General features: G+C 32.1%; 2 protein-coding genes and 1 long non-coding RNA gene across 3 annotated transcripts in view; 1 reads left to right on the forward strand and 2 right to left on the reverse strand.

The window, feature by feature from the left end:
- The window catches only part of LOC140059365 (uncharacterized), a 43,520-nt gene extending 33,129 nt beyond the window's left edge, over nt 1-10,391 (forward strand). The window contains exon 4 of the long non-coding RNA XR_011847169.1: nt 10,179-10,391. This is a non-coding gene — a long non-coding RNA (uncharacterized lncRNA). The remainder of the gene's footprint in view (nt 1-10,178) is intronic.
- Nucleotides 236-8,242, reverse strand: LOC140059336 (protein FAM234B-like). Its single transcript, XM_072105224.1, has 12 exons — nt 7,763-8,242; nt 6,881-7,387; nt 6,450-6,641; nt 5,937-6,079; nt 5,289-5,463; nt 4,845-5,001; nt 4,198-4,371; nt 3,826-3,919; nt 3,305-3,469; nt 2,962-3,154; nt 2,578-2,745; nt 236-1,903 (listed from the first exon to the last, which is right to left on the reverse strand). Exons 1-12 carry the CDS (start codon nt 7,776-7,778, stop codon nt 1,584-1,586), a joined length of 2,304 nt encoding a protein of 767 aa, XP_071961325.1. The 5' UTR covers nt 7,779-8,242; the 3' UTR covers nt 236-1,583.
- LOC140059331 (uncharacterized) lies at nt 9,203-19,539 on the reverse strand. The gene is made up of 17 exons (XM_072105212.1): nt 19,390-19,539; nt 17,224-17,277; nt 16,944-16,973; nt 15,855-16,216; nt 15,496-15,519; nt 15,042-15,230; nt 14,752-14,821; nt 14,283-14,401; nt 14,076-14,131; nt 13,624-13,839; nt 12,367-13,292; nt 12,111-12,234; nt 11,782-11,913; nt 11,308-11,508; nt 10,701-10,868; nt 10,303-10,395; nt 9,203-10,046 (listed from the first exon to the last, which is right to left on the reverse strand). Exons 1-17 carry the CDS (start codon nt 19,452-19,454, stop codon nt 9,933-9,935), a joined length of 2,943 nt encoding a protein of 980 aa, XP_071961313.1. The 5' UTR covers nt 19,455-19,539; the 3' UTR covers nt 9,203-9,932.
- Nucleotides 19,540-22,794: the final 3,255 nt, after the last annotated feature.

A 22,794-nucleotide genomic window follows, 5' to 3' on the forward strand; every position in this document is an offset into this window, starting at 1 on the left:
TATCATGCATTGTTTGGTTGATAGTAATGATGTAATGCTGCAGCTTCATTATCTATCATTCATTGTTTGGTTGATAGTAATGATGTAATGCTGCAGCTTCATTATCTATATCATGCATTGTATGGTTGATAGTAATGATGTAATGCTGCAGCTTCATTATCTATATCATGCATTGTTTGGTTGATAGTAATGATGTAATGCTGCAGCTTCATTATCTATATCATGCATTGTTTGGTTGATAGTAATGATGTAATGCTGCAGCTTCATTATCTATATCATGCATTGTTTGGTTGATAGTAATGATGTAATGCTGCAGCTTCATTATCTATATCATGCATTGTTTGGTTGATAGTAATGATGTAATGCTGCAGCTTCATTATCTATATCATGCATTGTTTTGATGAACAGTATATATAACTTAAATATAATTTTTTTGCATAAAAATTCTTTTTAATATATTGCTTTGGAAAGTTTTTGGCATGATTAATTACAGATTATAAAAATAAGGCACAAAATATTTTAAGGTATAATTTCCTCAGCTCAAACACAAATATAAATACATATTAAGCACTACCACATTGGTATTTACTGTATAAGTACATACTTTAACAGTAGAGGCAAATATCATCATATTTACCTAATGCAGTGTTGAAAGACATTATTAACATTGAAAGCATATATTCTTGATAATGAGCTACTTAGAGATGATACATTTAAATAAGACCTTACTAACATATTGCTAAACTTACCTACTCTTATTGGAAGTAAATTACTTAAGGCAATTTGTGAACATAAAATGCGTGTTCAATACTTGGCAATTTCTTGGCTTGTAATTCCAAGGGTCTAGTGCAACTATGAAGTATTCATTTTCATGTGTTTGTCATCAAAGGAATGTCACATTTTGTAAAAGATTTTTTTAATATACAACATACCATAGTAAAAACCAAAATACAAAAATCTACAATATTGCACTATACATAAGAAGCTATCCATCACTTCTTAATTTATAGGTGTGCTTACCCCTTTTTTTGTTCATAACTATGCTTTCCCCTCAATTTATAGGTGCATTTTCCAGATGCATTGTTTTATACCTTTGCAGGGCACTAATTAAATCCTACCAACTACGCTGGCTCCTCCATTTTCCAGGTGTGTCCCAATTTTTACAAGAATCTTATTAATTACGCCTTTTGTTTACTACATCCATTAAAATAATAAAACTTGTATTATATCCACAAGGTCCTTTTTACATTTAAAAATTACTATCATCATAGTATTTATTCCTATACTTATTTATCTAAATCTAAATTAAAATGCATAATGTTGCAGTTCATAAAATGTTAGTTTGGTTGATTTAATTTATTTGTTATTATAATAATATTTGTTTAATAAAATTAATGTTTTCAATTATAAAATGAATGGTCAAAACCCATTGGCTGGCGGCCAATTTGACTATGCTTTGCTTTAAATTACATTTTTTTAGGTAAATAAATTTTTTTTCCGATCAAATTTTTGGTCAAAGTGGATAACTATTAGGTGACATTAAAATGGCATATTAACAAAAAAATAAATTTAGAATTATTTTTTCAGGGGGACAATACATCTTTAATACTTTTATTCTGACCATCATTGTATATGCCATCACCATCCAATCCCATATAGCCAAACCATCCACTATTAAACAGTTTAATTTCTGAATTACCATTGCAATTGTGACAACTTTCTGACTTAATAAAGGTTGTATTTTTGTTGAGTGGTACTCTAAACAAATTTTGAGTATGAAGTTTTAAACGTTGTATTGTTAAGGAACTTCTTACATAATACACATCATCAAGAACAACGGCATCACGGCTGTACAAGTTTATCATATCCAAATTCCCGTCAAAATCTATATCACTTACTGCTCCTAATCAAGTAGAGACATAAAGAAAGTGCCTGTAAATGTATTCGGTGGAAAATGGCAAAATCAGCACTGTGGTCAATTATCTGATAAAACTCCTAGAAAGTAGGACCCCTTTTGTAATTTTTCCCCTGACTCTAATAGTTTAGTTGTATGGATATTAATCATAATATCTGCCCATTAAAAAAAAGTATATGGTCATCCTTTGAATAATCAGTTTTATTTTATTTTGTATTTATTATAGTTTTCTTTAGGATTTTAAAGTTTCTTTTTGTTGCAATTAACTTATTCTATTACAGTATTATTTCATGCATATTTTTGGATTGCAATGCAATTACAGAAACCCCTCCTATCACAACCCATTCAAGATTTCAAGGGTTTCATTTGTAGCTTTGCTTTCTTCTGCTACATCAAATTCTTTCACTAGTGAGCTTTCAATTTACAACAACCAACCACCACTAAGTCATGTTAATTCATTGTAGGCATACTGGTATACTGGGACGGGATTACTCGCTCCCCATCTCGACACAGTTTTGACGGTTTCTACGTCCAGAAAATGACCAATGACACGATTGATGTAGTTAGGTTATTGGTCGTCAAAAATTAAAAGCTCCCTAATAACATTGTTGGACAATAAACAAGTTAGAATAATTTAAAAGGTTTCACATGTGTATACTTACCAGTAGCAATAATTGTTGCTGCAAGGACAGTGCATTCAGACCCATCCTCTTTTTCTACTTCCCGTTTTCGATGGTGAGTGTTTTGTTTTGTATTTTCTTCTCTCAAAAGCTTATCACTAGTTGTTGTAGATATATTTTGATTGGGTTCATTTTCATTATTTGTGAGTTCTGTAAAGCAATTTTCAAATACATATTAAAACCAAAAACACAAAAAATAGTAGTTTTTGCTTAAAAATAGTATGAAAAAATTTAAAAGTTGTACGCTGTATAAAACTGATGGAATGTACAAGCCTCGAAAAGCTAGTTACTCTAACGGTAGGTACCTGCACCCTGTTTAAAAATGTGGGTGCCCCCATTGAATGTGAGAATTTTACAAATTGTTACCATAGCGGTATGTGTCTGCTTGTACTCTGGTTAGAATTGATGGTGCCCTCATAGAGTCTCTGTCAACCATTAGTAACTCTGCCTCGTCCAATAGCAATGTTTCATTATTGCAATTTTCACTGCCTGAATCTGTATGACGTTTTTTGTGATCACCATGATGATGCATTGGGCACTTAGCATGGCTATCATCCAACTGAAAATATACATCGTTGTGTGGTTGTTACTATGGGCAAAATTTAATACCAAGAATTCTCTATTTTAATTCTAATCTATTTACAAAAAACATCTTAAGTCTACTACAAAGTATTTGTGTCTACTGTAAATAGAATTTATAAAGCCTTACAAAGCATGACTGTTGCAATGTAAATCTTCTACCAATTAGCCAAAATATAAAAGCTGATTTGTGTGAACCCTGGCTGACAGATAATGGAGAATTCATCATCCTTCGCTGTGACAATGCAGTTGTAGACCATAATGTTGAGCCATCTCTCCCATCTAGAATTGCTACCTGTGAAAAAGTTATATTTTACTCATATGATATTCTGACATTTTGAAACTTCGAAAAGTTATTATAATTAAAATATATTCTATTAAGATATAAATTAGCATACATAAAACTGTAGCATTTGAATTATATTATATATATTTTTGTAACAGTAGCATGATATTTTTTAAAGCTCTGTCTACACTATCAAATTAGATTGACAAAAAAAATGTCTGATGTGCCCAGATATGGTAGTGATATACCCAAATATGGTAGTGATATGACAGAATCATGTCCGAATATGGGCACATCACATTTGTTTGTCACATAAAGTTTTATAGTGTAGACAGAGTTTAAGAAAAGAGAACCAAAGTGATTACAGTGTTTTGATGGTATACTGGCCATGTACCAAGTGACAAACACACCATGATGTCAAGGTACACATCATCATTAAAATAACCAGGCGCAGGAATACTGTGAATAATGAAGATGGTTATGTTTGACATATACATGATAACAACATAATGAAATTGCGAGAGAAAATGATGCAATACAGAGAACCCCAAAATAACAATTATAAATATATTATTATATATCTATATGTTGTGTTATACATGAGAATATAAAACAACTTGCGTGTTTATAATTCCAATATAAGATCTGGCAATATGATTCAATGGTGGCTATGATATAATAACATAGCTTTATGATAAAATACACAGGTGGATGTTAAAACAGATGTACATAATTACCTGTATGATTGATAGCCTTCAAACATTTGACCTGTTGTCCAAATTACACTAAGATCATTACCATTAAGAACTGTATACATTCCATTGAATAATGACACAATAAGATCATTTACTCCATCGTTGTTTATATCTGCTAAGATTGTTGGTACCATTACACCACTGGTTCCTTCTGACCTATAAATATGTATAACAAGGTAGGTTACCATATTATTTCTGAACATGGGGAAATGAACTGTAAGGAGCACATTGTACTAAGCCTGGAAATTATGTGGTACAGTAGGGTCGCCAGATTCTTTCCATGTTGTCTTTTCCTCCCAAGTATTTTACTCATGCCATGTACTACAACTGAATAGACTAAGAGTTCTTATCAGGTCTTTCTTTGATAGTCAAGTGTCATAATCACTTTGCGAACTGATACTTATAAAAGTTGTATAAATTATTATTTGACAAGGATACAGTATTCTGTGACATTGACAATATCCTTTTACTTTACAGAATCTGTCAACATCTCTTGGAGTATGAGATTTTTTAAATTAAAAAAGATGCACTATTCAATAATTATTAGAAAGGTATCTCTTAACAATAGAACTCAATACTCTGCTCAGAATTATACAAACGTCAATTAAAGAAATAGACAATAGATTTACCTCATTATTTCTATCCTATTTGTATCATCAAGACTGCTGCTTTCTCCCCATTTCAGGTTATACACATCAGATTTGAGTATCTGAAGATCTAACATTTCTGGTGTTGTCTCCATTACATAGCAGTATAGATCTCGTAAAGAGATTCCAAACAAAGACCCTTAAAGCATAAATAAAATGAAGACAGTAAATTAATGTTGGTTATAATGGATCACATATTATTTGATTTCATAAAATAAATATCTCTTCTAAGATCCAGCTATTCTAAACCTATGTGTATAGATTTGATCTGTAATTGTTTGTTTAGTTTTTTTTATTTGTAATTGTAATAACATATCAATCAGAAGAGTTTAATGTTTCACTTTAAAGTGTCTTTTTCACTCTTGACAAAGTTCACACAAAGTTTTCTTGTTATTTTACAAAGTATGAAATGTAATAAAAGCCCACCTTGAACTGTCTCTCCACCTGAGCCAAATAGAATGTAAATAGCTCCATTTTGATGTGTGTATAAGGTAATGGCTGAATAAGTTTCATGCTCATCTGACATGTTTAAATATCTTCCCAGTGATAAACCAGTTTTACCAGACAATAAAAGGATTCTCCCAGCCTCTCTATCTAACTCCTGCATGTAAGAGAATCAATGTTTTTTTTTAATCTGGAAGACCCTATAACATTTACCTTTCAAAAGCAAAAAGAGAAACCCCAAAATTCCTCAAATGGCAAGAGGTTGGTCGGTTGTGTGTGTGTTTGTTTCTTCCTATTTTTGTTATTTAGTAGAATTACTCAAAAATTGATTGCTTAATTGTTATAAAAAGGATAGTTACATAGCTGTATGGGAACATTAAATTAAATTTGCATATGCAAAGGTGGATTTTGCGCTCTCCGATTGCCTTTCTATACTAGTTTCATAAATTAAATCAATGTAAATTGAGAGAACAAAACCTATGAAGTAACAGCATACAGTTGTACAATCTGACATCACAGTACCACATGCATATGTAATAAGGAATTGGTACTACTGGATTTCAGGTTATAAAACAAATCAAACTGTGTTATTATTACATATTGATAGTTGCATTGAGTGTTGTTTTTTACCTCAGGTTTATACTTGTAGTTACCACCATGGTTGACTACAATTTCTTCTACTCCATCACCATTTAAGTCTGGTACAATTTGTGGCTGATAAAAGTTCCATAAGGAATTACTGTATGAATCATTAGCTGACCAAATTACGTTACCTGTAAGAAATATTGTGGCTCATCTAAACTTGTTTGATTCTTACAGTAGAAGAACTCTATTAAGGGGACACCAAATGTTTGTCTTCTTAATAGTGGTGTCTCATGAATAGGGCTTGGCTGTTATAGTGTTACTGTTAATATATATTGACTCTCATTCATTTCATATAGTAGTTAAGTGTCTATAGTGGTGCCCCTTAAATATGGGTTGGCTGTAGTGTTGCCTTAATAGGAGAGTGCTCCCTTAATAGGGGTGTCTCAAAGGAGGAGTTCCAGATTTTTGTAATAGTAATCACTTTTTTTTTATTGCATTTGCTTCGCTAAGGAAATACTATTCCATTTAATTTCACAGGAAAACCACCTAATTTCTTACCTGTTCTAATATTAAGAGCCATGAGTTGTGCACCACGGCCAGCGACAATGCAATCTTTAAATCCATCTCTATCTACATCAAGCTTGCCACAGTTCATAGCAAATACATCATTATCAACATTTGTTTGCCAAAGTAAATCACCACTTTTACCATCAACTCCCTGTATTGCTCCAAGACATGGAGCACTCATATCTATATACAAACAAAACAACATGTTAGTTACTTACAAAGAATGACTTGCCTTTTCCATTATTGATCTTTGTAATTCCAGCTCAAGTTTATGTATGACACGCCATGTGTGCCAAAATGTATCCTTTTACCAACACTAATTTACTAGAATCTAGACTAATAAAGTGTTGCTTTTAGATTTACAAATTTCAAATAAATGAAATTTGATTTAAAATTAATAAACCAAAAAAAACCAAGCTTACTAATACTCTTGCAAAAATGGGCTCTCTGTATTGTTGATCTTAATAGTGTATACACAAAATCTAAAACTCCATCATCATTTATATGTTCTAAACGCACAACAGACTCGCTGGAATACAGTCTTGAAATATTTTCCCAAACAACTTCAGAAGAAAAGTTGAAATTGGTTGAGTTTGATGACTCTAAATCTTTAATTTCAATTTGAAGAAGAAATCCAAATAAAATGCCCATTATAACTAAACATATCAATGTCAGACAGAACGAACGGCAATTTGGCTGTTTTTGTTTAGTGTGTGGTGTCCGAACAGTGAGACTGAAGTGAGCATTTGTAACTGTCTCAAGTGGATTCTGAATTGTAGGCTGGTCATCTTGGATGTGTGGTTCATTGGGTAGTTGAAGTTTACCATTAACAGCAACAGGTGGTAAAAAGACATCATCCTCATCACTATCATCACTAGCTGACGGCAACAGAGCAACTGGCAGATACCCTTTCCTTTTACTTCTTAGGTCTACAAAAGAGAATCAACACTGTCAGATATTTTCGTATCAAAAGTCCGAAGTTTACACACACTAGGCCTAGACTTTACTAGTTGCCTTTTGTATACTGTAGTGTGTGAACTCCAGAGCGATGTGATTGGGTTTATGTTTATTACGCCACGATTACAACACTAATAAAAAAAATTAAGTCAAGTTTAAAAATAGGCGGCGGCCTGCCTACCTACTACCTAGTCCTAGTTAGTAGTAGGACTTAGGCTACCTAGCCCTAGCTAAATAAAAGTAAAAAAAGCCTAGCCTAGCTAGGCCATATGCTAGCCTATTTTATATTATTAATATTATACATGTTTTTGAGCCTAAACATTTACATAATCAGGATCAAAACGTACCATTAAAAAGCGCCATTCAACAGATAGCATTGCAAACAAAAACGTATCTTGAGTACACGATGTTGGCCTAGGCCTAGTAGCGTCACAGTAGTAGTGGGCCTTTGGGTAGTACAACCGGTGAATCGCCGTGTAGCCGTAGCGTAGGGGGCATGCGAGGTGTTTTCGGCCTGGCCTAGGCTAGCTAGGCCAAAAATCAAGCCTAGCAGCTAGACTTCGGAAAAGAGTGAAACGTAATTGATGGCAAGGATACTTAACTACATGTTTTAAACTTCAAGATGATAGCAAGACTTTGAATTCACATTTGTTCTAAAATTCGTTTATTTAGTAAAACAAACACACACGGAAACAAACGGTAAATAAAATCAAGGATGATAATATACACCGTTTTGGCAACTTGGTAATGTTCTAAATCTATGGAACGCTGGAACCGCAAATTTATCAGTAAAGGGAAAATAACTTGCGGTGTCTTCTATGAAATAAATTAAACTGTAGGATGTATAAATTATATATTTCTTATATTATGTATTTTATGATCAATTTCCAAGCCAATTCAATCAAACAAACATTTTTTGTTCTCAAAATATTCTTTTATTTGATATACAAACCTAAAAACATACATATTTTTTCTTTTCTGTGCAAGTAAAATACACAAGTTTTTTTTAGTGTTTTTTTTAATAAAATTGTATATTCTAATGTAATATCTAATATTTTTTGTGAATGGAAAATTGTTCACTTTTCTTTCCAAATGTAAAAATAAAAAGTTCAATAAATACTTTATAAATTGTGGGATAAACTTTAAGTTTAGTTCAGTCAGGGAGGTATAAAAATACCTCCCTGGTTCAGTCAATGCCAAATAAACAGTTTTCGAATGCAACAAAATTGTGAGAAAATTTTTTTAAAAACACAAGAACGCTGAACTTAAATTGTGTGCAAAATACACTATGCATCATGTGTACAAATCATGCTTAGCATGAAAATTACATTACAACATACTCACATAAATTATTAATGTTCAAAATGAACAATATATCACTGATGGGTGGCTGGTATTTATTTTAGCAAAATAATTACCAATAATAAAATAAATGTTTTAGCAAAAAATAAAGAAAAAAGTAATTTCAGTTATATGTAGCTTTTTCTGCTTCTTTATCGCACACATCCAATAACAGGATGAACAAACTATATGGTTATAAGTCTTGTTTGAAGGTGCTTAGGGAGTGGAGTAGAAATAGGCACTAGGTAAGGATTGAACACTGGGTTTTAAGATTGCAAGGCAAGTATGTATATCCAACAAGCCACAGTCCTACTACCAGTAGTTCTTATACTCTAATAAACTATGGTTCCTTTATACAAATTGCATTACAATAATAAACACACATAAATTGTAATACTTGTGTATGCTACAAAATGAAATAAATATATTTATGTCATTATCAATCAGTGGTTTATATATATTTACATCAAAATATTTACCAATAATATTTAATAATACTTTGTAAATGAACATTCTAATAAACTTTTAAATGACATGTTCAGTAAATCAATATTGAAACAAACCACATGATAAATTATTTACATTTAACTAAATACTTTACATCAAAACTGATAAATAATAGACCCATTTTATTGTCATTAAATCTACCTCATCACACTTTCACCCCTGCAAGACGAATCTATTTACTTATATCGAAAATTCCTGATCTATATCTAAGTTTGTGCGTTTGAAATATGAATATACAGTGGATAAACCAATGCTTTCTAAGCAGGGTTTATAATGCATATTTTGGCAAGGATTTAACAAATTTGTATTATGTCAATTTTATTTCAATACATTTTTGAAAAAGTATTTACACACCATATTTACAGTTTCTAAGTATAATTCCTTTGGCATTGAGTGTAAGAAAATAAAGGATAGCATAAACAGAGGATTTACAAAAACAATAATTGGCAGTGAAAATGCAGTACACTGTTATGTTAAGAGATATACAAGAATAATACCCCTTTCACATAGTCTATAAAAAACTCTGGAGTGTACATACCAATGCATCAACACCAGAATTTCATATGGTGTGCATCAAAGTGTGTAAACTCCAGTTTAGCTAGGAGATGTAAAAGGGATATTAGATTGAGTTGACATTCATTTTATGAATGTAGTAGTGTATTGAAACAGTTACTTCTCCAGAATTCCATGAACTCTGAATCGATACAAACAAGTGTAGTCTGGGTTTCCATGGTTGTTGTTAATTCTTAACTCCACAATGCGAAACGGCTGTAGGTTTGGTTTCTGTAATTTATTTAGAAATACAAGATATATTATTTTCATATTTCAACACAACAAACCATATACTGTGCTTTTGTTGAATATAATACGGCAATTATAATTATTTATTTTCTATAAATCCTAAATTTTAATCAGCAGCACAATTGACCAATGACAAGGGACAGCTAGAATGACAAATCAAATGATGTTATACCTACATCCTGGAGCCTAAAGTAACAACTACACTTGCAATGAGATGTTTCAAACGGGAATTACTTACTTGTATAGCAAAGAACTGAATAGGACGTCCATTTTTGTCATAAGCATAATTACCAAGTTGAGTTCCCTCAGAATCATATTCATGTTCTAGGCCCTGCAAAAAGAATTAGTATCTATTTAGTTTTATTGTTTTTCTAGAGCTACAATTTTATGCCCTAGGCTACTAAACGTCTCTCCCAATATGTTCTTGTAGCAGTTCATTTTCATGGCAATCCATGAACACCTGGCAATAATGATCAAATTAGTATAGACCCTAGAAGTAAAGTATTTATTCGAAAAAATTAACACCTCTCCCGAATAAGTGCTCCCCTAAAAACCATCTTGAACAATAAACGCCCGGGAAATTTATTTGAATAAATATAGTATTTAAAAAATAATACAGAGTAAATATAAACTTACAATTACAGAGAAGTTGTTAGGAGCACTGTCAATGTTACCAGTTGCAGACAATGATCTTGGAATATGTTCCATTGAAAAGGAAGTTATCTTAACAAGACCTGATAGTTGAATCACTATGAATCCACGAGTTCCAGCAAATGCCCAGCAGTTACCAGGATTCACATCAGGCTGTAATAGTTAGCATAGAGTAAACATAGGTTATAATATTAATAGATGATGGCAGTGGACCAAATGTGCAAGTAGAAATTGTTGTCTTTATCTGTTCTTGTGTTTTTTTTTAAATTACCAAATCCTGGCATTTTTAGATTGAGTTTTCAGATTGAAACAAAACCAATTTCAGTTTCTATTATAGCAGCTTTTTGTTTCATAATGCACATCCGAACATTAAATTTATTAAGTAAATAAATTTGAACTTAAGTACAGTATATAACTGTAGAACATGTATGTATATTACTATGGAACTATAAAATACCTAGACAATTAAAAAATTACAAATGCTGTAATTTTATTAGCAAACAAAGAACTGGCATTGGTTTTCAGCAAAAGGTGTTATCAATAGTAAAAATTTCAGGATAATTGCTTCATATGGAAAAATGATACTACTCACCTGAATAACCATTCTAGGATTACTAGCATCGTACCACAAGGGAATACCAAAAATACTAAGTAATGCTGTCTTTGAGGAATAAGTTTTTGAACATCGTGTGCTTATTATACTACCACCAGCTGATTCTAAAGCAAAGTCAACCATACCAGTTTTGTCTGCATTGTTAATAAGCATCAGGTCATTCACTATATTGCGAATTTCCTATAAATGTAAAAAAAAACAAATTAATTTTAAACACCTTTGCACATTACAGTTGTCATTTCCATTATGAAGAAGGGAAAAGTTGTTTAATGTTTTTATTTGAGGCATGTCATTGTTCAATGCCATAGTTTTGAATGACAGTGTTGTATATGATTGAGATTGAAGAACATCATTTTAGTTATTAAGTAAATAAATTTGAACTTAAGTATATAACTGTATATGTATAGTACGTGCATGCATTTTATCAATAATAGTTAATAGATAGAATAATACCTGTAAATTCAAATTAGCCGTTGTATTTAGAGAACTGGTTGATAACTTTTCATTTGCCAGATCCAATTCATCTCTTCCAACAAATCTTGACATCAAGAAATCGAGAACGCCACCAGATTCATCGGACATAAACTGTTTTATTAGGTAAATATAGGTATTTAATATAATAATATATAATACTTAATATCTAGAAATGTGCGAATGTTAAGATCAGTTTAAAACTTCTATTTTTACATCCTAGACTGGGAAGATGAAATTCACACCCCAATCAAGTCTACACAACTAAGTGTCTGGTAAGTTGAAATGAATTATAAATAAAAGTAACATACCAAAGCAGCCATAGCTGAAGCATTTTTACAGCATTTGATCAGATCAAACTGAAGTTGTTCAAAAACAGTGTTTAGATGCGTTACATCTGTCCGTATGTTCTCCAAATCTGCTACAGTAACACCACTGAGAAAAGGAAATGAAACCATTTAAACCAGACAGAGGAGGGTATCATACAGAAATGTATCGGATATTTGTACTAAAATTTGTATTAAAATTAGAGATTTATATTTATACTATAAGAATTGCTTTATTTACCTCTCTAAAGCCTTTACTGATGTTGTTAACCTGTCAATACCCGATTTCAGTAGAACAACATCACCCGTTGCTTTTGACAGATCAAGAGCAAATTGAGTGTTTGCTTCATCTCCAGTAATTGATTCCTCTAAAATTGCTAGCCTCTTTTGTAATGTTATAAGTGTACTGTCTTTTTTACCTGGTGAAACTCCAAGAATAGTGTTTAAAAGAACTATATCTTCTTGTAATTTCAATAGACCAGTTGTATCCGGATTGGATGATTGCTTAGCAACGTTGCTTGTAGCACTTAACATCACCAGATCTTGTTGAATGGTTTCAACCTGAGAGTCCAATGCTTTAACACGTTCGTTTAACAAATTAACATCAATCCATTTGGAAGTACCAGGAATATACAGTTGGTTTCTAATCTCTACAATGTCTGACTTAAGCTGATTTATTTCTTTGCTTACTCTTTCAGAGATAACAGTTTCTTGTTGCGGGTTTAAATTGGAATCTTGTAAATCTGAAACATAAGACTTCAGGCCAGACATTTCAGAGGTTGTGGATATCAGTTTTTCCTGTATTATTTGCACAGTACCAGTTATATCTTTCTGATAAGTTTTCACTTCTTCGTCTAAAATTTCTAGTTTATTTTCCAACTGACTTAATTTATTATTCTGTAAATTGAAAACAGTAATGTTATGTTGATTTATCGTTGTCTGCATTTGATTAACTATATTTGAAAGCTTAGAGACATTTCCATGTAGGGCTGCTATCCTTCCATTATCAGTGGCAGTAGCATTTGGTAGAGCTTCCAAATTAACCTCTCGTTTTTGCATATTTGTCTCATGAATATTCATCAATGTAATTATGTTGGTTTCTGATTTTGTTTGACCTTCTTCCAGTTTTGTGATTCTGTCTTGGAGATCACTAATAACAACTTCTTGCTGAAAAACAAACAAATAATTATTTTAATATTGGAATTTGATTACAATGATTAATAAGGTGGCTATTGTTCCTAGGCATACTTACTAATAGCCAGATTATTGGGTAAGATACATAATAAAAAATAAGTTAGTAAATGTGTTAATTATATACAGTCAATTCTCTCAATACCAAACACTCCCAAAACTAAACTTTTCAAAAGATACCAAAAGGTCCCAAATTATTGTTACCATTAAAAAAGTTCTTGAAAGTTGTATTAGGCCAGGACAAGAATGGTATTGAGAGAGTATATTATACTATATATAATACTGTATCTGCATAAAAAAAACATACTAGTTTTAATTTGTTTTGCTGAGCAAGTAACACATTATTAACAGCAGCAATCTCTTTCTGAACTTGAGTAGAAATCAAAGCTTGTATTTCATGGACTGCGATGACTTTTTCTTCTACGATTCTTTCCGTTAAAACTTTATCAGATGTTTTCTCATTCTGTAAGTTACTCATCATTTTATCCAACGTCTTATCAATATTATGAATAGATGAATCAACCTAAAGATAATGTAATTTTAAATAAATGTATAAAGCTCTGTCTACATCAAACTCTATGTAACAAAAAAGTGTGATGTGATGATCACATGTTGATGTCATATTACTACCATATTTGGGCACATACACTTTTTTGTCAAACTAGTTTGATATTGTATGTATTATTATGGAAGAATAAATAACTCATGTTATTTATTGCTTAATATTATATACCAAGATAGCTTTCATTAGTCTCATACCTCCGTTTCCTCGTGGCTTGAAATTAAAAAATAACTTCCCAAAAGCATAACAGATCCTGTCATATAAAAATAAATTGCATTACAATCTAGAAAATGAAACTGTAATCATGGGACTAAAATATTGGAAATAATTTTTAGAAGTTGGTATATAATAATGACATCAATACAGAAAGGCATTTATGAATGAATAAATTAAGTAAAACAAACCTAAAAGGGCAAGTAGTAAGACAAGCCAACAGCATAATGTACCAAATGCCTTTCTTTTTTTCTGCCTTCTATCTTCTTTATAATATGATGTTGATGACGTAAAAATCTGTAATATTTTGCTAAATATAGAAAAAAAATAACAATTAATTAAATTAACAAAATATTTATGAATTTATGATGTTTCTTAATTATAACCTACCACTATTACAGTGAGGAACTTTATGTAACAGGGTTCTATTCTCATTATAGTAAACTTATGAGAGACAGAATCTAAATATTCATAGAATCATCATCATTTGGCAGTGGAGATTTAAATTGTACTTGATTTACAGGTAAGCCCTTTATTTTACTAGTTGTAGGCTAATATCGGAGTATCAAAGTATTAGCTAAACATACCTGTCTAAATAACATGTTAATAATTAAACTTTAATAACAAAATCTATGGCAGACAATGCAAAAAAACACTGACCTTAAACTTGATACTATTTGTGTTTTTATATCAGTTTGCTCTGAGGAAGACTGGGTTACTATACTCTTGGCTATAAACAGGAAATAATAATATATTATTTAATTACTTATTTCCATGAATGATGGTGTAATATACAGTATAAAAACAACAAATATTTTAATATTATACATGGATGGTAACAGGTAAGATCAGATCAAGATTTGAATATAAACAAGGGTGTGGGAGTCAATGGAAATAATCTTCATTTTTACAATTGAATCAAAAACAGAATTTCTATTAGGGAAACTTACCAAGACTTTTGGTAGGATGAATAATGACTGTGCTTACAATTTTCGATGTTGTTAAGATGATAACAGAAATAACAGAAAACACTACATTTAATAACCTCATCACCATATTTGAAGCACTATGATCTAACGACCTTAGATTTGAAGAAAAGCTACTACTTCGGGAATAAATTGCACTTGTTGATTCAGTATCTGAAAATAAATATTGAACATGTCTCAATACATAAATACATTAAACATGCTCATGTTTTTTTTCTTGTAGTAATTAATATTGATTACAATTGACTAGCTAAATATTGTATTTTTCTTTTATTTATTTTTATTTCCTGATATTACTACTTTTTGCATCACACATTCGTATTCCAATTGTTGACAGAGATACATTGAGATCAATGATGGGTGTTGTTCTTCTACATTAATTGTATCCATTTCCGAGATGTAAAAAAAAAGTACTCACCAGAAATTTCATCTCTATCGAGACCTATTTAGAAATATAAATATAATACAATGTTATTTAGTGTAGTCTAGATTATTATCATAAGAACTTTACTTTTAAGTTACATGAATCTGCACTGACGAGATCTAATAAGATCGAAACAGTACTGTCTGCAGATTGAATATATATATAGATATACGTTTTTTTATCGTTTTGATTTAGCTTTTCGTTTTTTTTGTTTTTGTATCTCCATTGAGATCCAGCTACTGATACCCACAGCATTGTCATTTTTTCAGTAATTTGCCTTTGGATTTATATATAGATATACGTTCGTTACCATATTTTATTCTATGTAAACGAATGATAAATGATATAATTACCATAGAGATGATCCAGTCTTTTTTCACTATATTGTTCAGAAGAAGGAAATAATCTTCCTCTAATATTTGATGAAATAGCAGTTGAGCAATCTGACATATCAGTGTAATCATAGCTATTATGAGTATCTTGTGAGTAAATACTCGTCGTTGTACTAGTAATACTTTCAGAATACTCATTAAGGTTATCATACGATTCTAACGGCATTTGTTTTGAAGCAAGACGTTTAGATCTCCTAGCTGTACTTGCACCATTACTATCGTTGTATATAACACCATGTGATCTACGGGACATTATTGGTGTTGGGTAATTGTTGGTTATGACCGCTAAACTTGCTTCTGCCTTGGAAGCTGAGTAGCTTGCACTACAAGAAAGAAAACAGAATGTGTATAGTAAGCGAATACAATAACAACAATTCAACTGCTGCTCTACATTTACCAACAATGTGATTATTTTGCAGTTGTTTGTGCACTAGCTCTAGAAAAGGAAATAACCTATAATTTTATATAAGAAAACTAAACTCTGTAAAAAAAAAGTGAGGCAAGCCATTGTGATTTTATATATATCAGGTATGAATAAATTGCATTAATGTAACATATTTATTAGGAACCAACAGTACTGTACAACAAATGTATTGTTACTAATATTAATAATGTTATAATTTTACTGTATGTGCACTAATTATGTGCATAAATTATTCAGTAGCATTACTTGGTAAGTAAAAATGTATATGGGCTATGAGGATGAAAGTGAAACTAATCAATTACTGTATGATACAGTAATTTCAAAACAAATTTAATTGTTGCTCTTTTGAACATTTGAAATATTTTTATTTAAAAAAATTTTATTTCAACAATATTTTATGAGGGTGGTCCATCCAGCATCAGCTGATCATTAGGGACCCTCAAACAATACAAACATAAAATACAAAATAAACTATAAAAACACAAAATTAACAAAGATAAAAAAAATAAATATATATATAAATATATAGTAGGCCAACAATGAAAGAAGGATAAAAAGAAATAAAATCAGAGAGAGAACACTGAAAATACTGTAAGAATGTGGTTCATGTACTTGTTCATGCTTACCTTTTGGAATATGTGTAGTCTGTCTTTTCCCTGAAAATAAATAGTTTGATTTTAGATCAATAGGTTTACTGCAGGGTTATATTCACATAGCTCCACTCAGTATGACGTATGCATTCAATTTATTGTTTTACATCTTATTTGATAAATGTGTGGAGACTCAAATAAGCCAAGTAACTGAGTTTCAATGGATATTTCATTATTCATTTATATCAATCATTGTTGTTTACTTTGGGAATGAATGAGTTGGGACTATTTAAATTCACAATTTACAAACACTTACTTGGAAGAAAGCCATTCCTCAGTTTGCTTTGGATTATTAAATCGAAGTTTAGGCCTAAAAACAAACAATATATTTAATGAACATAATCATCTACAGTATGTATACTACTACTAGAGGGCAGACCAATGAAATAAAATAGAATTTGAAATCATCCATAGACCAAGAGTATTAGTAAATTGATTTACATCCTGATATTCACCAGCTGTACACATACAGTTACTTAATATTCAATGTAAAAACAGTATGATTTTTTCAATTCAATAATAGCATTTATTTCATTAAGAAATCCATTTATTAAGACAATATACTGGAAAGTAAATAATTAATAATTACTGTAAAGTAAGTAACCCAGAGGCCTTACAATATATTGGGGGAAGAAACAATATATAATGGTGATTATAGTATCAGACAAGCATAGCACATTTTTTTTCAGTCAAGTTCACTCACTGTCTGCCTTATAATACTAATTAGCTGTTTCCTGTCAGTCAGACAAACAGTAAGGCATGCTGATGCAGACAACATTCACATTCTTAAGTATTCTTTATTAAAGCGTGGTTCCCACTAGCGACGCAACACAAGGACGTAACGCAACGCAAGTGAATTGACCTATCACAAGCGATGGTTTATCCGCTTGTGATTGCTAACTATCTATAACTTTGCTTGTCATTGGTTAAAACGCTTGCGTTGCGTTTACGTCCTTGCGTTACGTTCTAGTGGGAACCAAGCTTAACTATCTGTTAACTGAAAAATGAAGCTATTGATTTTTAAAAAAAAACCACATTTATCTGGTGTGTAGTATGATGACTAAGCATGTTAGTTACAGGAAATACTTTAAGAAGGAAACATACGTAAGCGTCGCGTCGTTTTCCACCCACATTCATGCTGTATGTCTCTAAAGGCAACTACCACCTAGGAAAACTATCATTGGGAAAACTTTGATTGAGTTTTGCAAAATAACAATTATACATACATTTCTTTCCTGCTAAAATCCAAAATTGAGTTATATGTTGTCGACTACAATGATAATTGTATTAGGTTTGGCTACCATTACTAGTGAGAGCACACTTCCCTTTTCCTGAGTCTAAGGTTTCCTGTATTAATCCTCTTTTCCTGAGTCCTCTAATCATCTGTTTCCTTAATAAACAGTGCTTACAAATTGCTTCAAAATGTCACGTAGTAATTTGACAATTGTGGGTATTTATTTACTTACTTGAATAAATTTCTTTACTTAATATTACAAAATTCATTCAAGTTTTCCCAACTTTGTTTTTATTAAGAGTCTTAAAATCACATTCTAATTTACTCTAGCTTTGACACATCACACCAAAAATGTGCATACAAATTAAACACTGACTAACATAACAAAACACCGACTAAACAATTTATTTAATTGTTATCGATTCTGATAGATTATAAACTTCAGACAAGTTATTGATTCTGACACATTAAAAACAGAAGGTTAAATAAAAATAAATGCTTTTGCTAATATTAAATAAATAAATTTTTGGTAATACATAAAATTGATCAGGTCATATTCATAATTAATATAATACATAGATTTGTAAGAGTAGAAATGATTTTAGGCTTTTTCTATCTGATTTTCTAATGTAATCAGACAAGTTATAGGCCTAGGCCTATATCATGCTACAAATTACAATTAATAAAAAGACACTTTTTGACAGTTCAGACACTGACACTCACTTAGTTAGTATTTATTCTAGCTAGGGCTAATTATAAATAAATTAGGACTGTATTTATCTAGGCCTACGTGCTAGGCTAGGCCCATCTCCTACTTATTATTAGTAGTCTAGCCTAGGCTAGACTCTAGAGTAGGGTCTACCTAGGCCTAGTAATTAGTTATTAGGCTAACGCACCTCTAGACTCTAAGACTAGGCCTAAAAGCCCCTAGCCTAGCCTGAAATATTTAAGGCCTAATAGATAGGCTAGGCCGGCCTCTTGTTGGCCTGGCCTAATAGGCTAGGCCGGCCTCTTGTTGGCCTCTACTAGTAGGCCTAGACGATGTAGTAGGCTAGCCTAGGCTAGTTAGAGCCTAACTAGGCCTAGGCTAGCCTACTACTACTAGCTAGTAGTAGTAGGCTAGCCTAGCCTCTAGGCAGCCTAGCTTATTTAGACTGGTTAGGCCTAGGGCTTTTCATTTATTCTCACCTTTTGTCGTGTGGTCTTGACTTTAGAAATGGGCTATCAGGCCTTACCAGTGTTTCGTTATGCATTTTAACTTAATAATAACTGAACATTTAGCATGAAAAAGTTCAGAAATGCTGTCGTGTGATCATCTGCTGCAGCTCTCTCTCTCTCTCCTCCTCCTGTCTATTTTAATATAACGCAAACAATATAGTGGATACCCGCGCACTGCTGGGGGCCCAACCACCAACCAATCAAATTCCATGATATAGACGTGGGTTCCTTATGGGATGACATCGGCGCCTTTACAATTATTATTGTTCTTTTTATTAAATACAGTATTACTATTAGTATTAGTGGGACATAAAAATAATTTAAAAAAAGTATTGTACTGACAACAAGAATAATTTTGCATGAATATTGTGATTGATCCTTCAAATATCCATAATTATAATGCATTGTTTGTTATTAATTCCATTCGACAACTTGGTTTTATAAATAGGGGAAGCCGGCGGCAGGTTTCGCTATCTTGGCTCAGGCTCAAATCGTCCATGACCAGAATACCACAGAAGACTGGGAATTCAATAGTCGCATCGAATCTGCCAAAAACAAATTTTCGTCAATGAAGAATGTTTATTAAATCACAATATTCTTCTCCAAACTCGACATTTGTTTTCCTCCGAGCTTATATTTGAAGTCGATGACATTCAATTGTCAAAACTGGATTTTAACGTCTGCACAATCAAATAAACTTGATTCGACCTGGTTTACGTTTTTACGACGAATGATCCGTAATGGTTATCTCCGAAAAAACACTTTAGATGATGAATGTTAACAACTGTATTACACCAACCAAAATTTACAATATATGTAAGACATGTGATTTATCTACATTCATCAAATAGCAGCAAAATTATGCTGCACTCTGATTAGATCCGATAATGATCGGATGACGAAGCTATTCTTCCAAGATGACAAATGCTCAAAGCGTGGTAGAAATATAGATATTTTAGTTAATTTAATATGTTTCACATTTCGATTATTGATTTTCCCCATGCACACCTTCAAACAATATGTTCATTTAGTGTTTATTATGTTAATATCAAAGATTTTATACCCGAAGGCTAGATTGCAAACTGCAATGTTATCTCAGTTCAAAAAGTGATTCTTCATGGAGAGGGTACCAACAAGATGGTGGCTGCAATCGACCAATCAGATATGCCCTACGAAATACACACTACTATTACTATACGCCTGTGTTGAGCCTATCTGTATGAGAACACTGAGCAGCAACGCAGCGTGATAAGCATATAAATGCGAACACATTCTATATGATCCTCGTACAAAAACAATGCTAAATTACCAATAAATTATTCATTCCTGTGCTTTAACAAGAATATGTGTTGTAATTGATGTGGTCTTAATATATTATATTAGATTAGATTATTATCTTTTAAAAATAAATAATGTTTTTAAACACACTTTTCAGAGTACGCCTTCTGGCCTTTGGCTTATTACAATTCTCTGTTTAGAATAGTAATACAATTTTTTTAATTAAGGAAGAAACCACTTCACTGTTCGTGTTTTGCTGAATAGAAATAGATTTTTAAATCTAAAAATATTGATTATTAATTAGAGATCCTAAGTGCTTGGATTTAAATTACTAATTGGTTCATCCAGTATTTACGTCTTTAGCGCTTCATACACGAAATGAAATCGGTACGATACACAGCATGCAGCTCGAGCTTCCTGTCCCTCCGATCTCATATATATAACAAGTAATTAGTTAGAAGTAATTAAAAACATGGGTTACGTAGCTAGTTAGGATAATAGTAATAGAACCTAGCTTGCTACTGTAGACCTGGCTTAGCTAGGTAGGCCTAGTAGTACTGTAATATTAATAAGGCTAGGCCTAGCTAGGCTTATACTTATAGGAGTATATAGGGCCTCTAACTAGGGATGCTAGTCAAGTCGCCCCATCGCAAAGTCGCCCCATACAAAGTCGCCCCTTACACAGTCGCCTCATCGCAAAGTCGCCCCAAAACAAAGTCGCCCCGACACAGTCGCCCCATTGCAAAGTCGCCCCAACGCAAAGTCACCCCAACGCAAAATCGCCCCATCACAAAGTCGCCCTATCGCAAAGTCGCCCCAAAACGTTAAAAAATAGTTTACAAGTGCGTAAAATGTCGCAATGATACACAAAATAACACGGAACGTGTAGGCATAAAAGCCCCGCCATGTAGTCTCAGGTCACACGATCGGCGCGCACCCCCATCATCATCAGAGAGGAAGCCCCCGACCAATCACTCCGCGGTCGCACTAACGTGCTAGCTTTACCAGAGGGAAACCCCCGTAATTACTCCGCCGTTGTCGCACTACAACGCACCATCTGAAATGGGGAAACCCCGCCGGAGTTTTACGATGATATCAGTCACGTTCGAAATCGGTCGCGTTTAATTTTGGTCGCGATAAAAACAATTTATTTATAAACATTCAGTTTACTATTATATACATAGTATTACAATGAACATTGATTGTAAGCCTGGAAAGTCAATCCCATCATTATATCCATTATAAAATTGCATCATATCACCACTATGTCGTATATAAATGATGACGTGCGTGTGTATTCGTTGTACGTCCGTGTACGTATTATTCCGTGCCTCTTCACTGTCTTGTTTAAATTTAAATTAAATAAACACCCGATATGAGGATATTTATTAGGCATGATAATTAGGATGTTCTATAACCAAAAGGGTTGAAAAGAATGTCTTCAGTAAAATGATCATTGTGCTGTTGAATAAAAGGCGACTCGCCATCTGAAACATTCTCTGAAACCAATCGGAGCCGCGCCTTCTGGTATCTGCAGTTTCCTCACAGCTGCTACGTCTTTCTGCTGACCGTCGGGGATTCCCCTTTTTAAAAAACACGCACACGATACTGTACGATGGTTTTTCCATGGTCAAAATGTAGCGTTTTAATTTTACTAAAATACCTGCATGTAAAATATCGGCGATGAAATCCTTTTTTTTTTTTATTTCTTCATTTTGAAAAGTCATTATAAAATTAAGACACATAACTTGTCAATAAATGCAAAATGATCAATAAGTAGCCTATAACACTCATTGTTTTAACTACTGTAAATCTATACGAAGGCCTACTACACATGTATACATTTATTATATTATCCTAAAAAATGAGCTGGTATCCACGCGTAGGTTGAAAAAAGATTCGTAATTGTGGCTCTGGTAACTAATTTTAAAATCCTATTAAATTAACATTTTCGAAACTATAAATCAGGGATAATCTTTTTAGAACTTTCAAACAAGGGACTATTTTTTTAATGATTTTTAAAAAGCACATCACTCCATTAAAACCTGTAAAATAAAAATGAAAACACAAATTATAATAGGATAAACATTATAATGC

This window comes from Antedon mediterranea, chromosome 1 (genome assembly GCF_964355755.1).
Source record: "Antedon mediterranea chromosome 1, ecAntMedi1.1, whole genome shotgun sequence".
Classification (NCBI taxonomy): Eukaryota; Metazoa; Echinodermata; class Crinoidea; order Comatulida; family Antedonidae; genus Antedon; species Antedon mediterranea.

Coding starts and splice junctions, on each gene's coding strand:
- LOC140059336 (XM_072105224.1), bottom strand. Junction 3,470..3,825: donor CAGTATACCATCAAAACACT/GTAATCACTTTG, acceptor ACTTTTTCACAG/GTAGCAATTCTAGATGGGAG. Junction 3,155..3,304: donor CATTGCAACAGTCATGCTTT/GTAAGGCTTTAT, acceptor GTATATTTTCAG/TTGGATGATAGCCATGCTAA.
- LOC140059331 (XM_072105212.1), bottom strand. CDS start 19,454: ATGCATAACGAAACACTGGTAAGGCCTGATAGCCCATTTCTAAAGTCA. Junction 15,231..15,495: donor CGATAGAGATGAAATTTCTG/GTGAGTACTTTT, acceptor ATTTATTTTCAG/ATACTGAATCAACAAGTGCA. Junction 12,235..12,366: donor TCAGTAAAGGCTTTAGAGAG/GTAAATAAAGCA, acceptor TCCTTTTCTCAG/TGGTGTTACTGTAGCAGATT.